Raw genomic sequence first — 16,575 nt, forward strand, 5'->3', positions numbered from 1 at the left:
TTTTGAGTGCGACCTACAGTAGATGCACCTCCCAACCGAGGTGGGATATTTTTCGACTAAAATGAGGATACCAGAAGAATAGTGTAAGAATATTTTTAAGTCTGGTCTATCAGTATCATCTCTATGACATTTTACACATATGCAGCAAAGTGGTTTAAGCGTTTTCAGATGTTTGGTTGCAAGCCATTTTTGAATAATGCCAACATATTAATATCCAATAAACAACTGATGCAAAGAACCAAGTCCATGGTCCTACATTTATTTATTTTTCAACATTCCATAACAAATCTCTCACTACTTCTTGATAATATCACAGCGTTTTCAGCTTCAATTTAGTCTCAGTTACAATTACCTCTAATCTCTTGTAATACACTCCTTCATAAACATGCACACACTAGAGCCCTATTTATTCAAATGGCTATTTGACATGAAAGCAGATAACTGGTATGCATTAATTAGCATGCGTTTATGCATGTTCTCATCTCAGGGGCCGATTAGAGCTGTGTCTCCAGCAGGTAAATAGCCCCCCTTCCAGGCACACACATACACACAGACGCATCGCTCTCACATCCTGTTCCTCGCCTCCTCATTGTTCTCTTATGACTTCCTGCTGTACCAAATCACACACTCACCAATGTAAACAACTCGGAGGGAAAATAAACCGGCGAGTGAAAAAAAGTGTAAAAAGAAGACAGCGGACGCTTCATGTCCTGTCCTGCAAAACATGCCATCGGTTGCATCACTCGGAAAAGCTCTGACAGGAAAAATACAGCAAAAAGAATGATGGAATATCATATCATTCCATTGACATTAGGTCCTGATGCTGTATCACGTTACAAAACAATGAAATCAGACGGGTCTGATGGCTCGGAAAATCATCTGACTGGAAGAGGGCAAAGAGTGAAAGGTTCATTCGTTCCTAAACATTCTTTAACATGCAACTTCACCCCGGAGACATCTAAATAAGTCTGGAAGGAAACGTACAAGCATAAAAAAGCAGAAAGAAATGTATAGCACAATTCAGTCTTATCTTTCACGCCCAAGGAAGAAACAAAAACCTATATCCAATCTACAATGATGTCATACACAAAACACACTCCAACCGCACAGAGGTTGTGTTTTAAAGCAAGGATCAGGAGGACAAAGCATCTCTCATTCTGTGAACACAATCATTTCAAATGAAATCAAAAAGCGGTGACATGATTTCATTTGAAAGACGCAATGCTGTAGGGACTACAGCCATGTTGGGAATCACACATCCTAATTACACTCTAAAAACAGATTGTACTGAATGCATAATGTAAAAATGTCTCCTACTGAAGAAAAGGTGGACAGATCGCAGTGCCCTTCAGGATCTGTTTTAATGAGTTTACTTGGGCAAGCTAATTAATTAGGCAAACCAGAAAGTGTTTGGATTGAAGGTGAATTTGGGGGGTTCTCAAGGCCTCAAGGTATTAGAGCTGGAATGAGATCTGGTCAGTTATGCACCTTCAGTTCTCTTCCAGAGAAAGAGTGTCACCTTGGGGCAAACGCATAGTACACACAAACGAACACGCATTTTACATTAACATGAGAAGGTGTTATATGTCAAAGCCACACATCATTTTAAAGTGAAGTGACACCTACAGCCACCACTGTTGAGAATACACTGCAAGTGCCATTCCATTTCTCATTAAAAACTAATATTAAATACATAAAAAATAACACTGATTTTTAATTGTTTAATATAAAAATCATATAAAGGGAAAACACATTGTCTTCCTCTTTTTAAATGGTTATGCAACAGCTATTGGACCAATCTAGCCACATGAGTCATAATTCAGTTGTGTTATTAGGTACAAAATGAAGCTGGCACATTTACACAGTCAACATTTGGTGTAATTACCAGTGCAGTACAGAAGTGGAGAGAAATAGTAGCCTAATCACTGTTCAGTGCTGTTGTAATGACAGTCTTCTATGTTCTCTGACAATGCAAAGTTTAATGAAAACTTAGGAAAGAATCTTGCTTCTGAGAATATAAAAAAAGAGAATGTAAAAGCAAATATTGTCCTCATCTTATTAAAGTTGCAGATTTGTCAGACATTTTTCATTTATAATGAAAGTATGTCCTTCATAAGTGAGCACTGATGTAAACTTCAGCTTTAGAAGGACAAATTTCAATAAAAAGTTATTACATTCATTTAATTTAGCATTTGGCATGTAAATATAACAAGAAGTATTTTAAAGCACTGTTTGTTTAAAAATCAAAACTTTGGTGTAAAAACAGTACATATATTTTACTAAATAATCATTCAGAGCGATTCACACAATGCCAAAAAATCATTAGTCAGACTTAACTGTTCTCTCACACCATACAGAGCTAAAGAAGATGTTCATATTTTTTGTGATGTCTGGTTATCACATAAAGTTATCTATGGCTCATAGTAGTGTAGTGTTGTCAAAAGACCCGGTAGTGTTCTTTTGTGTAGTGTTGTCAAAAGACCCGGTACTTCGGTACCAAGTCGGTACTAAAAAAATGTAAATGTGACGGTACCAGGTTTCTTTAAGTACCGGTAGTACCGAGGTCCCGTTCAAACCCGGTTCTTGACGCATACAGCGCTATGATTTCCGCGAAGCAGACCAAATCATATCTCCATATGGACCAATATCGGTAAATGTTAAGCCGCAAAAGTTGTTTGAAATATGAATCCTGCATGTTCTGTGCGTCTCTGTGTGAATGATCGAATGGCAGAGACGTGCGGGTTTGTTTACTACATAGACTGAAGCGCGTGACGCTTGCATTAATTTCAGCATCTGAGCTTCAGAGTTCTCTCTCCATCAAGCGATCTGAACTTTTCGATTCATGTCAATGTACGCACAGCGCACCTGTTTTTGATGCTCTGTAAACTCTGTGTGAAGGCGCACGACTCACCGTTGCTTTACTGATAGCGCTGTTTCTCACACATGCAAAGAGAGAGAGAGCGAGAGTCTTACCACGCTGAATCGACACGCTATATGTAAACTATTCTTTGTTGTCTTCTCCTGTCAAAATAATGAAGTTCATTTAGAATTATTCATATTTTTCGAACAAGAAGAAGATATGCCGGTTTTTCCAGTAGTGGGCGGAGCTAATGCGCAAATGGCAATTTCATTGGCTGGCGTTCATCTACCATCCCTGTTTTGATTTCAGCAAATCAGTTTGACCGAGCGCAGACAACGTGATTAATATTCATGAACCCAGCAGCTCATCAATTCATAGTGCATTGTATATTGTTAGTATGGTAGTAGAATTAGTAGCAGTATTATCTCTTAATAATAATTCATATGATCTATTACTTTTTTTTTATTTTATAGAAACCCTCAATGACCAAAAATATCTTAAGCATCACCACCAGTCTTAAGTTCAGTTAAAATGACAAATATGCATTCATTAAAAGTTCATTTTTACATAAAGGCATTGTGCTACTAAATATTACTATTATTTAGTAAAATGTAAGTGATACTGCTACTACTGTTGAAAAAATTAATAAAACTTTATTTTTTAAAGAAATAAATCACAAAATATTTCTTCCATGTTTTAATTTTAATAGCAAATCCCCTTTATTTACCAAAAATAAAATGTTTAAATTTCATAAATTAAAAGACAAATTAAATTTGGGTGAAACTTGTTTACTGTTTTTCATAATAATATAACTTGTAGAAAAACTTTAAACAGAATTGTAAATAAGTATAAAGAATGGCATTGGTTTTATTTTTAGTGATAAAAAGTTTTTTTTAATTTTAATAAAAAAAATTTAATTAGTATATTTTTGTGTTTTGCTTTGGTACCGAAATTGGTACCGAGAACCGTGGATTTTCACTGGTATCGGTACCGAATACTGAAATTTTGGTACCGTGACAACACTAGCTCATTGTAACTAAACTAAAACTGAAACAACAACTATTCAAAATCTCACTATACATGCGAAAACATTCAATAAGTTTAAGTTGAAGTACTAAAAGTTAAATAAAAATAAAAGCTAAATAGAAGAACTCAACAGAAAAAAAATGGCAAAAGCATATAATAAAATGACAAACTATAATTTAAATGAAAACTGTAAAAAAAGTAAATTTAAAATATTAATAAATACTATAATAAAATGTATATATACTTAAATTACACTGCTATGGCTTTAAAAGACTTAAAATAGTATGAAGACGTCTAGACAACTTTTATGATACTTTTATGGTGTGCCGGTTTTGAAGCTTGAAAGCTCCAGTCTCCATTTTTAATGCAATTTACATAAGAAGAGAAGTCAGTATTATTCAAAACCAGTATTTGCTTGTATACCAGGCTTGCAGGCCCTTTAATATATATTCTGAGCATGTGTTATGAAATATATCAGGTTTATAATGACAACTATAGAGGGAACCTCACATGAAAACTTTAAATGGGTCTATATTTGAGGTATTTGCATAGACATGAAGGGAAGGCAACCAAAAGTGTTGCATCAGCACTGAGCTTTCAAAGTGGTTTGAACAGCCTTCAACATTCTTTAATGTCAGAAAAAGTGATTTAGCAAACACATGTGGTGGCAGATGCTCATTACTATGATGGTAACAGAGCTAAAGACACATAGCGCAAGTGTGTCTCCTGTCAACAGAGCTCATATGTGGAGCATGAAGGGGGGCAAGCTCACGCTTGCATGGACATAACAATCTATGCATTAAAATACTCCCAGCATGCCCAGCAGGAACCATAATTTGTGTGACACCTGAGTTGCCATTACTAATCTGCATTTCATTTTTTAGCCTTAGTCTGTGGATAAGCAGTTTTGCTGTAATTTTCAGGGACAGTTCACCCAAATTAGAAAATTCTGTCATCAGTTGTTCCACAGAAGAAAGAAAGTCATAAAGGTTTAAAAACAACATGAGGGTGAGTAAATATTGACAGAATTTTTATTTTTGGGTGAACTGTCCCTTTAGATTAAAGCAAAAGTGTATTAAAGAAAACACTCTTAAAAGGCCTTTTTTTATATTAACAGTCGTAAAGTCTCTTTTCTAAAATAGCAATGATTTAACTAATTATCAAAGATAAAAAAACAGAATCGCACTACAGGCGATTCTAAAACAAGCCAGTGACTCAGAGGAACTGAACTTCCTTTCAAATTGCCTTCTCCTCCAGGGTGCAAATTGGACCCGTCTGTCCCGTAGGGCGTAAGTGCAGCAAATAACACCTGTTTGAGTATCACATGAACAGTAGTTTGGGGGCCCTGTTGCTGTTTAATGGAATTTTTTTGGTGTGTATAATTTGCTGCTCTCATGGGAGAAGAAATGCAAGATCCATATCTCCATCAGATCTTATCTGAATTACTGACTGTTCTGCATTCGGCCTGTAACATATCCTTCAAAAGAATTGGAGTGTGTACAGGATGAGGAGACGAAAAGAGCAGTGAAAGGCGAAAAGGGAGGAAAGGATACCTTAAGCAGACATAGTAGGTTTTCATAGACAGTATTTACAGTCAGTAGAGGTTTAAGTTACGATATGTTCTGACTTGCACTTTGTAGAATGTACTGACTGGAACAAAACACATAAACCAGATGAAAGCATTAAACCATATGCACAAGGGTGAGCTTAACATAACATAAGTGATAAAAAAAAATACAGAGGCATTTTTTTATGCTTTTGAAAGTCTCTTAAAATAAAAACAGTAATATTATAAAATATAATTTCAACTTAATTAGCTCTTTCTTTAATATACAGTAGTCAACATTTGAAGTGGATCATAAAAGTGAATCAAAGTTGTCTTAAGACAAGAACGCATTTTGGTGTAACAGGATCCTTCTGAATTCACTCAAAATTTTTATTTGTTGCTCAAGAACCATTTCATATTATCCATGTTGACAACAGTTATTTCTAAGGAATCTGTGATATAAAATTTTTTTTTTTGATTAATAGAAAGCTGAAAGAACAGCGTTCATTTGAAGTAGAAACAAGTCTGTTCTCAAGTCCATTTAAAGTTTCATTTTTTTGAACAGTTGTTTGAAATGGATTGAATCATTATTTAAAATAATCTAGGAGATTTTTGAATTGCATACATCATAAATGCAGCAGGGTTGAAGCCTGCAGTGATGTTTTTCTTTTGTTATGGCAGCCGTCCCCTCTGCATATATTATTTTTTGAGAATGTTGCACTCCTGTTGCTGTTTGTTATTCTGCACGAAACTTCATGCCAATAAATAAGAAATATTGCTGACTGTGTTTCCAGCGCTCTCTTTATGTTCGTCCGTTATTTGACGTTGAAAAAGGAAACGTCTTTTTTTAGACATGGAAAATCGATTTTACAATCGATTCAATGAACACTTATGTCTTAAAAATCGAAAATGATTTTTTCACAAAAGTGACAGCCCTAATAATGACAATACCAGCGGTTCTTAATTCCAGTCCTCGTGCCCCCCAACTCTGCATATTTCACACGTCTCTCTTTGTTAACACCCCTGATTCAGATAATCAGCTCATTAGAAGTGAGCTCCGTGCATGAACTGCGTTCTAATTGACATGGTCTCTACACAGTGTTCATTGCTCCCTACTCCCTGAGCAGAGGAAATCTGTTGAAGTTTACTTCACTTCGGAACATTCATTCACAGATTTGCACTACACAACGTCTTCACACACATTCATTGAGAAATGAAAAACAACAAGCGCTACTCTACACTGCTCAAAACTTGTGTTTGAATCATCAGTGGCAAATCCTTTAAATATGTAAATGTACTTACAGACCGTGAGTCAGTACAGCCTACATTTTACTCTTCTCTCCTAGGATTAGGATACAGTCCTCCATAATATGCACTGCAGACATCTCAATATTTGGGTTGAACTGTTCTGGAAAACTGTTGTAAATACAATTTAACCATTGGTTTCTAGTTATGTCCTCTTTTGGAAGGCCAAACAAAGTAGTTTTGCTTTTACAAAGAAAAACACAGCGTTTCCATAACATGGCAGCGGCAGCAACAGTGAGAATAAAGTCACGCCTTCTTTCTTTGCATGAACCTTTGGGCGGCATTATGCAAATCTTCCCACATCGTGATGTAGACGTGGGGGCGTGTTAGGACGAGCCATTTTAGGAGGGTATGTTTAAATCATATAAACCCTTTAAGTTTATTGTTTACTTGCTGAATAAAAGTATTGGTATTATCATTGGTATTGTGTAATAATAAAGCAAAAAACCTACTGAATACATATCACTTTTTGGGGGACAGCATAAAAGCTTGGCATGTTACTGCTGCTTTGCTTACATACTGCTTGTGTGTGCAGCCTGAAACAGGCCTTGCATACACTATACTCAGCTCAACCACAGACAGAGATCAGCTTGTAAATATCAGTGTCATGTGCACTAAAGAAGTTGACCTCAAAAGTTTGCACCTGGTAATTAGACAGCTGGACCTCTCATTAACTTGTCTGTTGCCGCACGCAAAAACAAAGATAGACACAGACTTAAACATATTAGATAATTACACTGGCGGTGACCTGCCCCTAGACAATGTGCAGCATTTAATTCAGACGAGTCTACAGTCTACACACACACACACACACACATCCTTCACACTCTAAATGACACGGTACTTTAACTGCCATAAAGATGGAAAGTGGGGATGGAAGAGTATTGAACATTCTTTAGATTCTCCAAATCCATTAAATTAAACTGAATTGCCATGCATAAGGGCATGTGTAATTCCATTAACACCGCACCAGAGAAAAAGGAACTTTACTGGCCTAAAACACTCTCTTAAAGAATTTGTTAATGCCTGCTATTTTCAATTTGTCTGAGGTTTGCTGCTGATGACATAATGCACCTACATAAATATTTTACAAATCACACACACACACACTCACGTTTGTTTTTGTGAAAAATGGGGACATCCCATAGGTGTAATGGTTTTTATACTGTATATTCTATGGCCCTACACCAACCCTACACCTAACCCTAACCCTCACAGGAAACTTTTAGCATTTTTACTTTCTCAAAAAAACTTGAAAAATGGGGACATGGGTTATGTCCTCATAAGTCACCATGTCCTTGTAATACCTGTGTCATACCCATGTCATTATATAAAGTTGTGTCCTGACAAAAACAAGAGCACACACACACACACACACACACGTGATAGTTTCCCTTCTAAGTGAGGACAGTGTATAGACTTTGTATAGATTGTATAGATTTTCTATCAGGTGTTTGATATTTTCTATCAGTGAACCCAACCCCTAGTAAGTACATTTGGTTAATTAGCTAAACCAGTAGACACACACACACACACACACACATATGCAGTGGAGTCCAAAAGTCTTGAATCCTCTAGTAACAACACTGTTATTTTATTTTATGAATCAGTCCATACAAAAATTAATCTGAACTGATAAATGAAAAATATTCATCACTGTTTTAGTGACAGCAAGGTAAAAACTCATAATTGAGAGATATAAACTTGCAAAGAAAACGATTGCTAGAAAATTGTGATATATAAAGTTTTTTATTCTGTGTTGGAAACAGAACTGTGAGATACAATCTCATGCTAAATATTTTTCTCTAAAAAGGCTGAATTGTGAGATAAAAAGTCACAATCACCCTTCTTTTTTTATTCTGTGACAAAAACAGCTTTCATAGTATTTATTCAACTTCAAAATGTTTCTTCATTTTTAATGTTTCAAAATATTTAACTCTTAGTTTATTTCTAGGTTAAAAATAAAAAATATAAATCCAGATTTTCAATGTGATCTCAGACTTTGGTGCCCACTGTTACACTGTAAACATACTCTAAATGTATGCAACCAAACAAGATCCACAGTACAAGGTGCAGAGTTGCCTTTATCAAGGAGCCATGCATACACTGCATAGAGCAAATGATTAACAGGGCAGTAGATCAAATATACCTCCTCTGCCATCACTCATCACTTTCAAAAGGTTATAAGAGCTGATGCTTAAATTGCAACAGTTTGTACAACAGTGAAACAAGAGATCTAAACACTCGCCCCCCCTCCAAAGTGTGTGTATCACCTGACACTTCAGACAAACTTTCTCAAGTGCAGTTTGGCCTTCTGTGTAATTCTGTCTAGAAACAGCCCACACTGCTTTTGATTTGGACACAGACAGTGGCTGGAGGGTGTCTGAGAGACGCTGTCACTTTAAGCAATTAACTTTCTCTTTAAAGCCACTCTTATAAAACTGACAGCTGCAGACATTCACAAAGGACCAATCACCTCTTCAGAAACACAAAACTGTCCTGCCATAAACCAAACTGGTTCTCTTTTATTGGGGTGGTCCGGCATCCCGTATACAGCCCCCTCACTACCACAGATGGGATTCTTACAATGGGACCCTCTATTTCTTAATAACGCTCATGGACTTGGGACGCTCCAGGGAAAGGTTGTGGCCCCCAGAGACCTATAGAGAGCAAACTTTTAAAATGCCATTAAAGTTGCACACATTAAGCCTCAAAACTCGCTGTTTACAGTGGGACTCTAACATGCAGAAGGAATGTATAAATAGGTGGCTTGGTAAATGAATATTGTTGCAAAACAATTTCAGTGCAAATTTACACAACAAGCTCTGTACCATCACATATGTCATGAGTTATTACTTTAAAAATCTTAGTGGCTACAGTCATCATGCACACGTCATCTCATTTGAGAGTTAAAAGAGGCTGATGTGGTGTAGGAAAAACTCAGGTAAGAACAGACTACTAATGCACTCTATCATGATGCAGCACATAATTAGCAAGCAAATCGAAGAAAAGAAAGACCTTAATAAATCTGAGAGATCTAGTTAAATTTTCATTTCTCATATGGACTCAGAGCCTGCTGGACCAGCCTTTGAAGTGGTTGAGATAACTACTGAAGTGTGCTGGCATTGATTTGTTGAGCTTTTATGGCAAGCCATATTAACATTTATTTCTTTAAATTGACTACTTTTATATTACTTTTCTATTACTAATAGTTAGAGATACAATAGTTAGAGATTCCTCATGATCAGCCCGGATCGGTTACCAGCCGTTCAGTCTAACTTCTTTCTGATTTTGAGCCGATCCATTTCGTTACCAGTGGCACAGGCAATAATGTCAGCCACACATTCTCGCTCTCTTCTCTCTGACGACCCCTTCTCTCTCACACACGTCTCATTCACACCGGTTAAATAGTGCTTGTACTGCACATTATTTTAGTCATTCCTGCAGGTTTCGCGTTTACACCAAAAGTGCACGCACCATCACTGATCTATATCAGTAGAGCGCACAAGCCACGCTCAGTCTCAAACAGCTTGTGAGCCACAAATACCAAAATGAGTGGCTAAATGCAGTTTTGGAATGTTAAATAGTTAAGAAAGAGGAGGCATGTTGTGTAACAGTATATTGGTTCCTTGGATAAACTCTTAAAGGGACTGCTGTCCAATATTCCTGCTGCTGTCTGTCATGTTAATCAAAGAACAAAAGACAAAGAAAACAATTTTCTGCTCTTGACTGAATACATTTTATAACTTTAATTGTGAGCATTCATTTGTATTAGATTTTTCAAATGAAGACTACACAAATTAAATTTGATAAAAATTTACATTTGATTACTTTAATTTCTGTAATATTTCTTACTTGAATAAAAACCTCACCTGAAAAACTTAGTTTCATAGCTCTCTTTATTCTATTGCATTTATTTGTGATGTTGTTTGCATTTTTTTTCTTATTTTATTACTGACTATTTACTTTTATGAAAATAAAACTTTGCGTTGAAGAAAATTAGATTTTTGTTTGTATATGCTGTCAATCATAGTTCTTAGAAAAAAATCTGAATCAACAAAAATCTGTATCGGAAATCACACTAACAAAAAATCAGAAATCGTAATCAGCCAAGAAAATTGCAATAGGTGCATATCTACTAATAGAGTAAATACATGTAAAAAAAAAAGTGTATGCCAGGAGTTTTAATGATCATACATTTTGCCATTGTAAAGACTCCAGGTTTATCCTTTATAGGCTAGTTTTAATTCTTGTAAAATACAGTATTGGCATCTAATTTGATTAGGGTCAACAGTACTTTTTCCTTTGCTAGTCCTTTGTTACTAGTTGCTACTCCAGTAGTGCAAAGTAACTATTATGTTGCCATTTTGCCATTGAATTCTAATGGGATCTGTAGTTAAGATATAATCTGTCCACTTCTAACTAATAGCCATATTTATTCCATTATAAATCAGCATTATGTGTAACTATTAAAATAGCACCTATCTATTTCAGCTTTACTAGTACTCCTTTATTAGATTTTAGAACGTCTTCACAAGACACTGGCATTTGTCCCATTTGCTACAATTGCAATTATCTCACTAAGTTGCTTTTTTACTTTTTACTTTTTTACTAGTCAGAATTGCTTCTTTGTGTTTACTTTATAGTAAGATTCAAATATTACCAGTAACAAAAAGAATACAAAGTACAGTTAATAAATGGGCAGAAGTGTCTATTAAATTAGTACTAAGAAAACTGGATTGGGAAAATAAATTAATAATCATTTGAAAAGTTTGAAGTAGGTTCCTTGCACCAGATAAATTACTAGTAAAATTTGTAACAATAGTGATGTCAACCTATAACAACTGGAATACACACTAGTCTAAAGTGAGTAGATTTCCACTGAATTAAATTACAAAAAAATAATAATAATTAAATAATTAAAAACCTACTTATTACCAGTAACAATGAAATAGTTACTAGTTGTCATTGTTAATATAGTGACTACAAGCAAATACATAATTAAACACATAAAAAGGTACTAGAGACGTAGAAAGAAATGCTTGTTAGTTTACAGAAATAATTGTTGAATCAGCTTGCCAAACTGTTAACATTAACTGTTTGACAGAAGTCATCGAGTCTACACTTCATGAATTATTAGACACACCTTAACTTACCTAATAACACTTATCTTATTAGTATAGTGATAATATCATAGCCTATAAACTTACATGATAATCTCGCTCATCATCATTTTATTAACTCTACGAGCTCGCTTGCTTGTTACTTTTATTTCATTCCCATTACCTGCCCACGAAAAATTAAGAAATGCTATTATTTCGAGAACAACATGTTTAAGGCACTAACGTAAACATTTAGAGTTTCAATTCGTTCAGCACTTCTGAGCAGAAACTGGTAGATGCCTGTACCTCTGCGTGACATCAGAGTTAACATAATAGAAACCATATTTCCCTAGAGTCCAACTCACCTAGAGACAAGAATGGTTTGGTTTCCATATTAGCGCATGCCAGCTATGTTTCTTGCAGACAAATATTTATTTTCTCCAGTGGGCACGCTATTAGATCCAGTAGGAAACGTCGTCAGACTGAAGCCAGAGATCCGCTGTCAAAATCCACTTATTATAACTAAAGTATCTAGCCTACTTCAATCAGCTCCATCCAGTTTGTAACTCCGCGAGAGCGCTCGCTCACTCACTCCCAGTATTCCTTCAGCGATCAAGCACTGCCTCACCATAGGGACCCTACCGAGGGGAACTCTGACCACCAGCACTTTTGCAGCGACAAGCCACTTTTAATTTTTATTTGTGTGTGTGTTGATGGTACTCTTGCAAACACCCCGTTCAGACAATAAGATAATTCCATTAAAATATGTATTTAGCAATATTTATAGGCCCGCTGGTATCACTATAGTCCTTATTCGTTTTAGATGGGGCTGCTCCGATCACGATCGGCCGATCGTTAATGCGCATCTCGCCAGTAAAGCCGGTTCTCTAATCAGCGGTAAATTCCATCAGGTGCATGATTTCACATAGAGCAGCTGTTACTACACAGAGCCGTTGTTAACTGAGAAGATGCGCAAATAAACGCTGAAAATGAAGTGGATTTGCGCATCTTCTCAGTTAACAATGGCTCCGTGTAATAACAGCTGCTCTATGTGAAATCACGCACCTGATGGAATTTACCGCTGATTAGAGAACCGGCTTTACTAACGAGATGTGCATAATGATCGGCCGATCGTGATCGGAGCAGCCCTAGTTTTAGACGTCATATTCAACTGAATAAAAACGAGGCTGTGAGGTATAGACTTACTGTGTTTACAATGGTACACCTTATTTTTAATATAACAGCAGTGAGTTGTAATTTGCATGTGCAAAGTTTCCGGTGTCATTAAATTCCAGATATTTTATCTGTTCAAAAACAGTCCTTTTTGATGCATGACATTGCAAACTGGTAGGCTATTTCTTATCAAGTCCTTTTTATTTATTATCGTATTCATGAACAAACTGTTTTTTCATGAAAATATTCTTACCCTTTACTGTATTTTGTTCTTAGTTTTTTAATGGCTAATAAATTAAAAGTCTTGCAAATTTAAAGAAGAATATCTTACTTCTACATTTCAAGGTGTATAGATCCTAGATTATTTTCTAATATTATTTCTAATATTAGGTCCTAGATTATGTCATTTTTGACAACTACTATTTAGTTTATCTTTGGAGAGAAATTAAAACAATCCTGTTTTGCACTGAATAAAACTAATCTGGACTATTTTCTCTTTCATGTTTTTACAGAACAATTATAAGTTAGATAACACTGCAACTATGCAAGATAAAATCAATAATTCAACTACAATGCAGTAAAAAAGTCAACAGCACAGAAGGGGTTACACTCTAAAACATCAAGAGTGTAAAATGAATACATCCACTCACACACACTTACACTCACAGACACACACATACAGAATTATACATCAAATGAATTGGTATGGCTATAATCACATTGAAGTTAAAGTTAAAAAGTTAAAATCAGATCAGACCCAGAAGGATTAAAAAGATAGTTCACTCAAAAATGAAAATCCGATGTTTATCTGACTTTGTTGTGCAATGTCCGAACTGTTAGAGCTCTCCTGAGCACATCCTGTTGTGCGCATTCTCAGCAGCAAGCGCGTGCTCTATCAAGAATCTCAATTAGGAGTGTCAATGGTCCACTTGAGAGATAGGTGGCGGTAATACACTTATAAGTCTGCAATCCACCATAAAGCAAGAAGAAGATGAAGACGCCTCACGTGCCTGCTGCTGCGAACGCGTACAACAGGACGAGTTGCAACAGTTTGGACATTGTGTGAATCAGAAGTAAAAAATGATATAAATATTGTTCAGTCTCTTGCACAAACCGATCGTTTTGTGTCTTTACGCATCAACTTATCATCACAAGCTGCAGGGTTTAATTTGGTTTCGTTTGTGTATGTTTTTTTTGTTTGTTTGTATTATTTTATGTTTTAGCCATGATTCCCATCCACTTATATTATAAGAGGGATAGACTGCAACGGTTTGAGCTAAAAATCAGAGAAAGAATCAAAGTCAACTACATCTTGGATGGCCTGGGGGTAAGTAGATAAACATACAATTTTCATTTTGGGGTGAACTATCCCTTTAAGCTCAGATAAAGCATTCCTGTTTATTTTTGTTACATTTTTATAGAATTGTAATGTTTTGTGTAACAAAATGCTTTCAGGTTTGAATGTAGTGATAATAATGCAAAAATAATGCAAAAACCTACACTTCAAATCAACATTTAAAACAACATTTAAAACAACAAAAAATATAAACCTTGACAAAAGTAATCTTTGAGAATTCCTTAATATACATTTAAATCAACAACCTAATAAAAGTAAACAATTATGTATAAAACAACTAGGGAATTCACAAGCCTCCCAAGTCCTATACAGGAATATAGTGGTTACACCATGAAATAGTTTTTTGCTCTCACCAGGAATAAAGACGCAGCCTCTGTTTTAATCTGAAATACTGCAATCATTGAAAAATATTTTGAAAAAAATTATTATAAATTTAATAATAAAAATTGGGAAAATGTATCATAATGATTGCATACAGAAAGCGATAACAGCAAGCCTTTACACAAGTCTTGACACAGAAGGAAAAAAATTTGGTTTTGGATAGTTTGGAGCTCTTTAGATTATTTGACGCTGTAATTAGCTGTGTGATCAGATTTGATGTTTGTTTAAATGGCTTGACATTTCTATCCTGCAGGACCACATTATACTGCACTATTTCAATGCAAACTTGACACCTCTCCAATAGTGCTTGTCTGAGCAAAGAAAATGCTGCCTCAGATCTAATTGAATTGTAAGTTTAGAGGTCGAATAGCTTTTCAAACCAAATGGTACAGTTCAGCTTCTGAGTTCTAGCTATACGGCAACTCATAGCTGTAAAAATGGATGAGGAGAGAGTCATAGGTTACAATAACAGCTGCTGAGATTGGGAGAGCATACTCACTTTTCAAACAGCATCTTACTCTGAAGAGACCAAAATGGCTTTTCAAGAATGATTGCAATTGTTCCTCAGTTCAAGCACCCTTATGGAGAGAATTTATCCAGCTTAATACATCTAAATGTGGTTTTAATATGATATCAGTCTCTCTAGTAAATTGCAATATAAGGATAAGTTCAATTTCAGAATGCAATCCCTTTTTATTTTAATGTATCACTGAAATTAAAAGGATAGTTTACCCAAAAACATTTTTTTTATCAGCATTTGCTCACCTTGTTGTTCCAAACTTGTATGAGTTTCTTTCTTCCGCTGAACACAAAAATCTATTATAAAAATAAAGAACCAAATAGTTTATGGTAGCCACTGATATTTATTAGTGTGGAAAAAATATGTGACCCTGGAGCACAAAACCAGTCATAAGTAGCATGGGTATATTTGTAGCAAGAGCCAACAATGCACTGTATGTGCCAAAATTATAGATTTTTCGTTTATGACAAAAATCATTAGGATATTACTTAACGATCATGTTCCATTGGGAAAATTTGTAAATTTCCTACCCTAAATATATCAAAACGTTATCTTTGATTTGTCTTATACCTTGCTAAGAATTTGGATTTGGAATTTTGCATTTGGACAACTTTAAAGGCGATTTTATCAATATTTTTATTTTTTTTGCACCCTCATTTGTATCTCGGCCAAATATTGTCCTATCCTAACAAACCATACATAAATGGACAGCTTATTTTTTCAGGTTTCAGGAGTTTGCAGGTTTTTAAATCTGGGACCAGGGTCTTCCAAGTCAATGGGGAGTGCAAATGTTTGCAACAGCAATTCTTCTTTTTTGTTCAACAGAAGAGAGAAACCCATACAGGTTTGGAACAACTTGAGGGTGAGTAAATGTTGACAGAATTTTCACTTTTGGGTGAGCTGTCCCTTTAAATAATTATATAATTCATTCAGTTCTACTCATTTACACTTATATTAAATGTTTTTCAGTTCTTGCTACAATTGTTCATTTAAACTGGCATAATTGTATCTATAGTTTCATGGCTGGGGGGGGGGGGGTGAAGCAAGCTCAGTGTTTTCTTATTCTTGTGTGTATGACAGTAGAACAGAGTTTGGTCAGTTTGGAAGTCTTAGGCTCACATTCCTCACTATCGATCAAGAGCTAGAAACAGCCCTGAGGTCAGTCTTTCCTGTTAACTTCAATACTCATGCAGGGTGAAAAAAGGGATAAAATAAGAGAGGAGACAGAAAGGCTTATAAATAATAATAAAATAAACAAAAATAAAATAGAAATACTAAAATAAAGGAAAAACATAAATGAATAAA

The 16,575-nt window shown here is 35.4% G+C and overlaps 1 protein-coding gene across 2 annotated transcripts in view; it reads right to left on the reverse strand.

The window, feature by feature from the left end:
- The window catches only part of rxrab (retinoid x receptor, alpha b), a 66,773-nt gene extending 54,321 nt beyond the window's left edge, over positions 1-12,452 (reverse strand). Inside the window, exon 1 of one of the 2 annotated variants that reach the window (XR_009433849.1) lies at positions 12,205-12,452. Coding sequence is in view for 1 of the 2 variants with exons in the window: in XM_059550028.1 (XP_059406011.1) it covers positions 12,205-12,232 (28 nt within the window). In the remaining variant the exon portion in view is untranslated. The remainder of the gene's footprint in view (positions 1-12,204) is intronic. The other variant, XM_059550028.1, reaches the window with a different exon arrangement.
- Positions 12,453-16,575: the final 4,123 nt, after the last annotated feature.

This window comes from Carassius carassius, chromosome 5 (genome assembly GCF_963082965.1).
Source record: "Carassius carassius chromosome 5, fCarCar2.1, whole genome shotgun sequence".
NCBI lineage: Eukaryota > Metazoa > Chordata > Actinopteri > Cypriniformes > Cyprinidae > Carassius > Carassius carassius.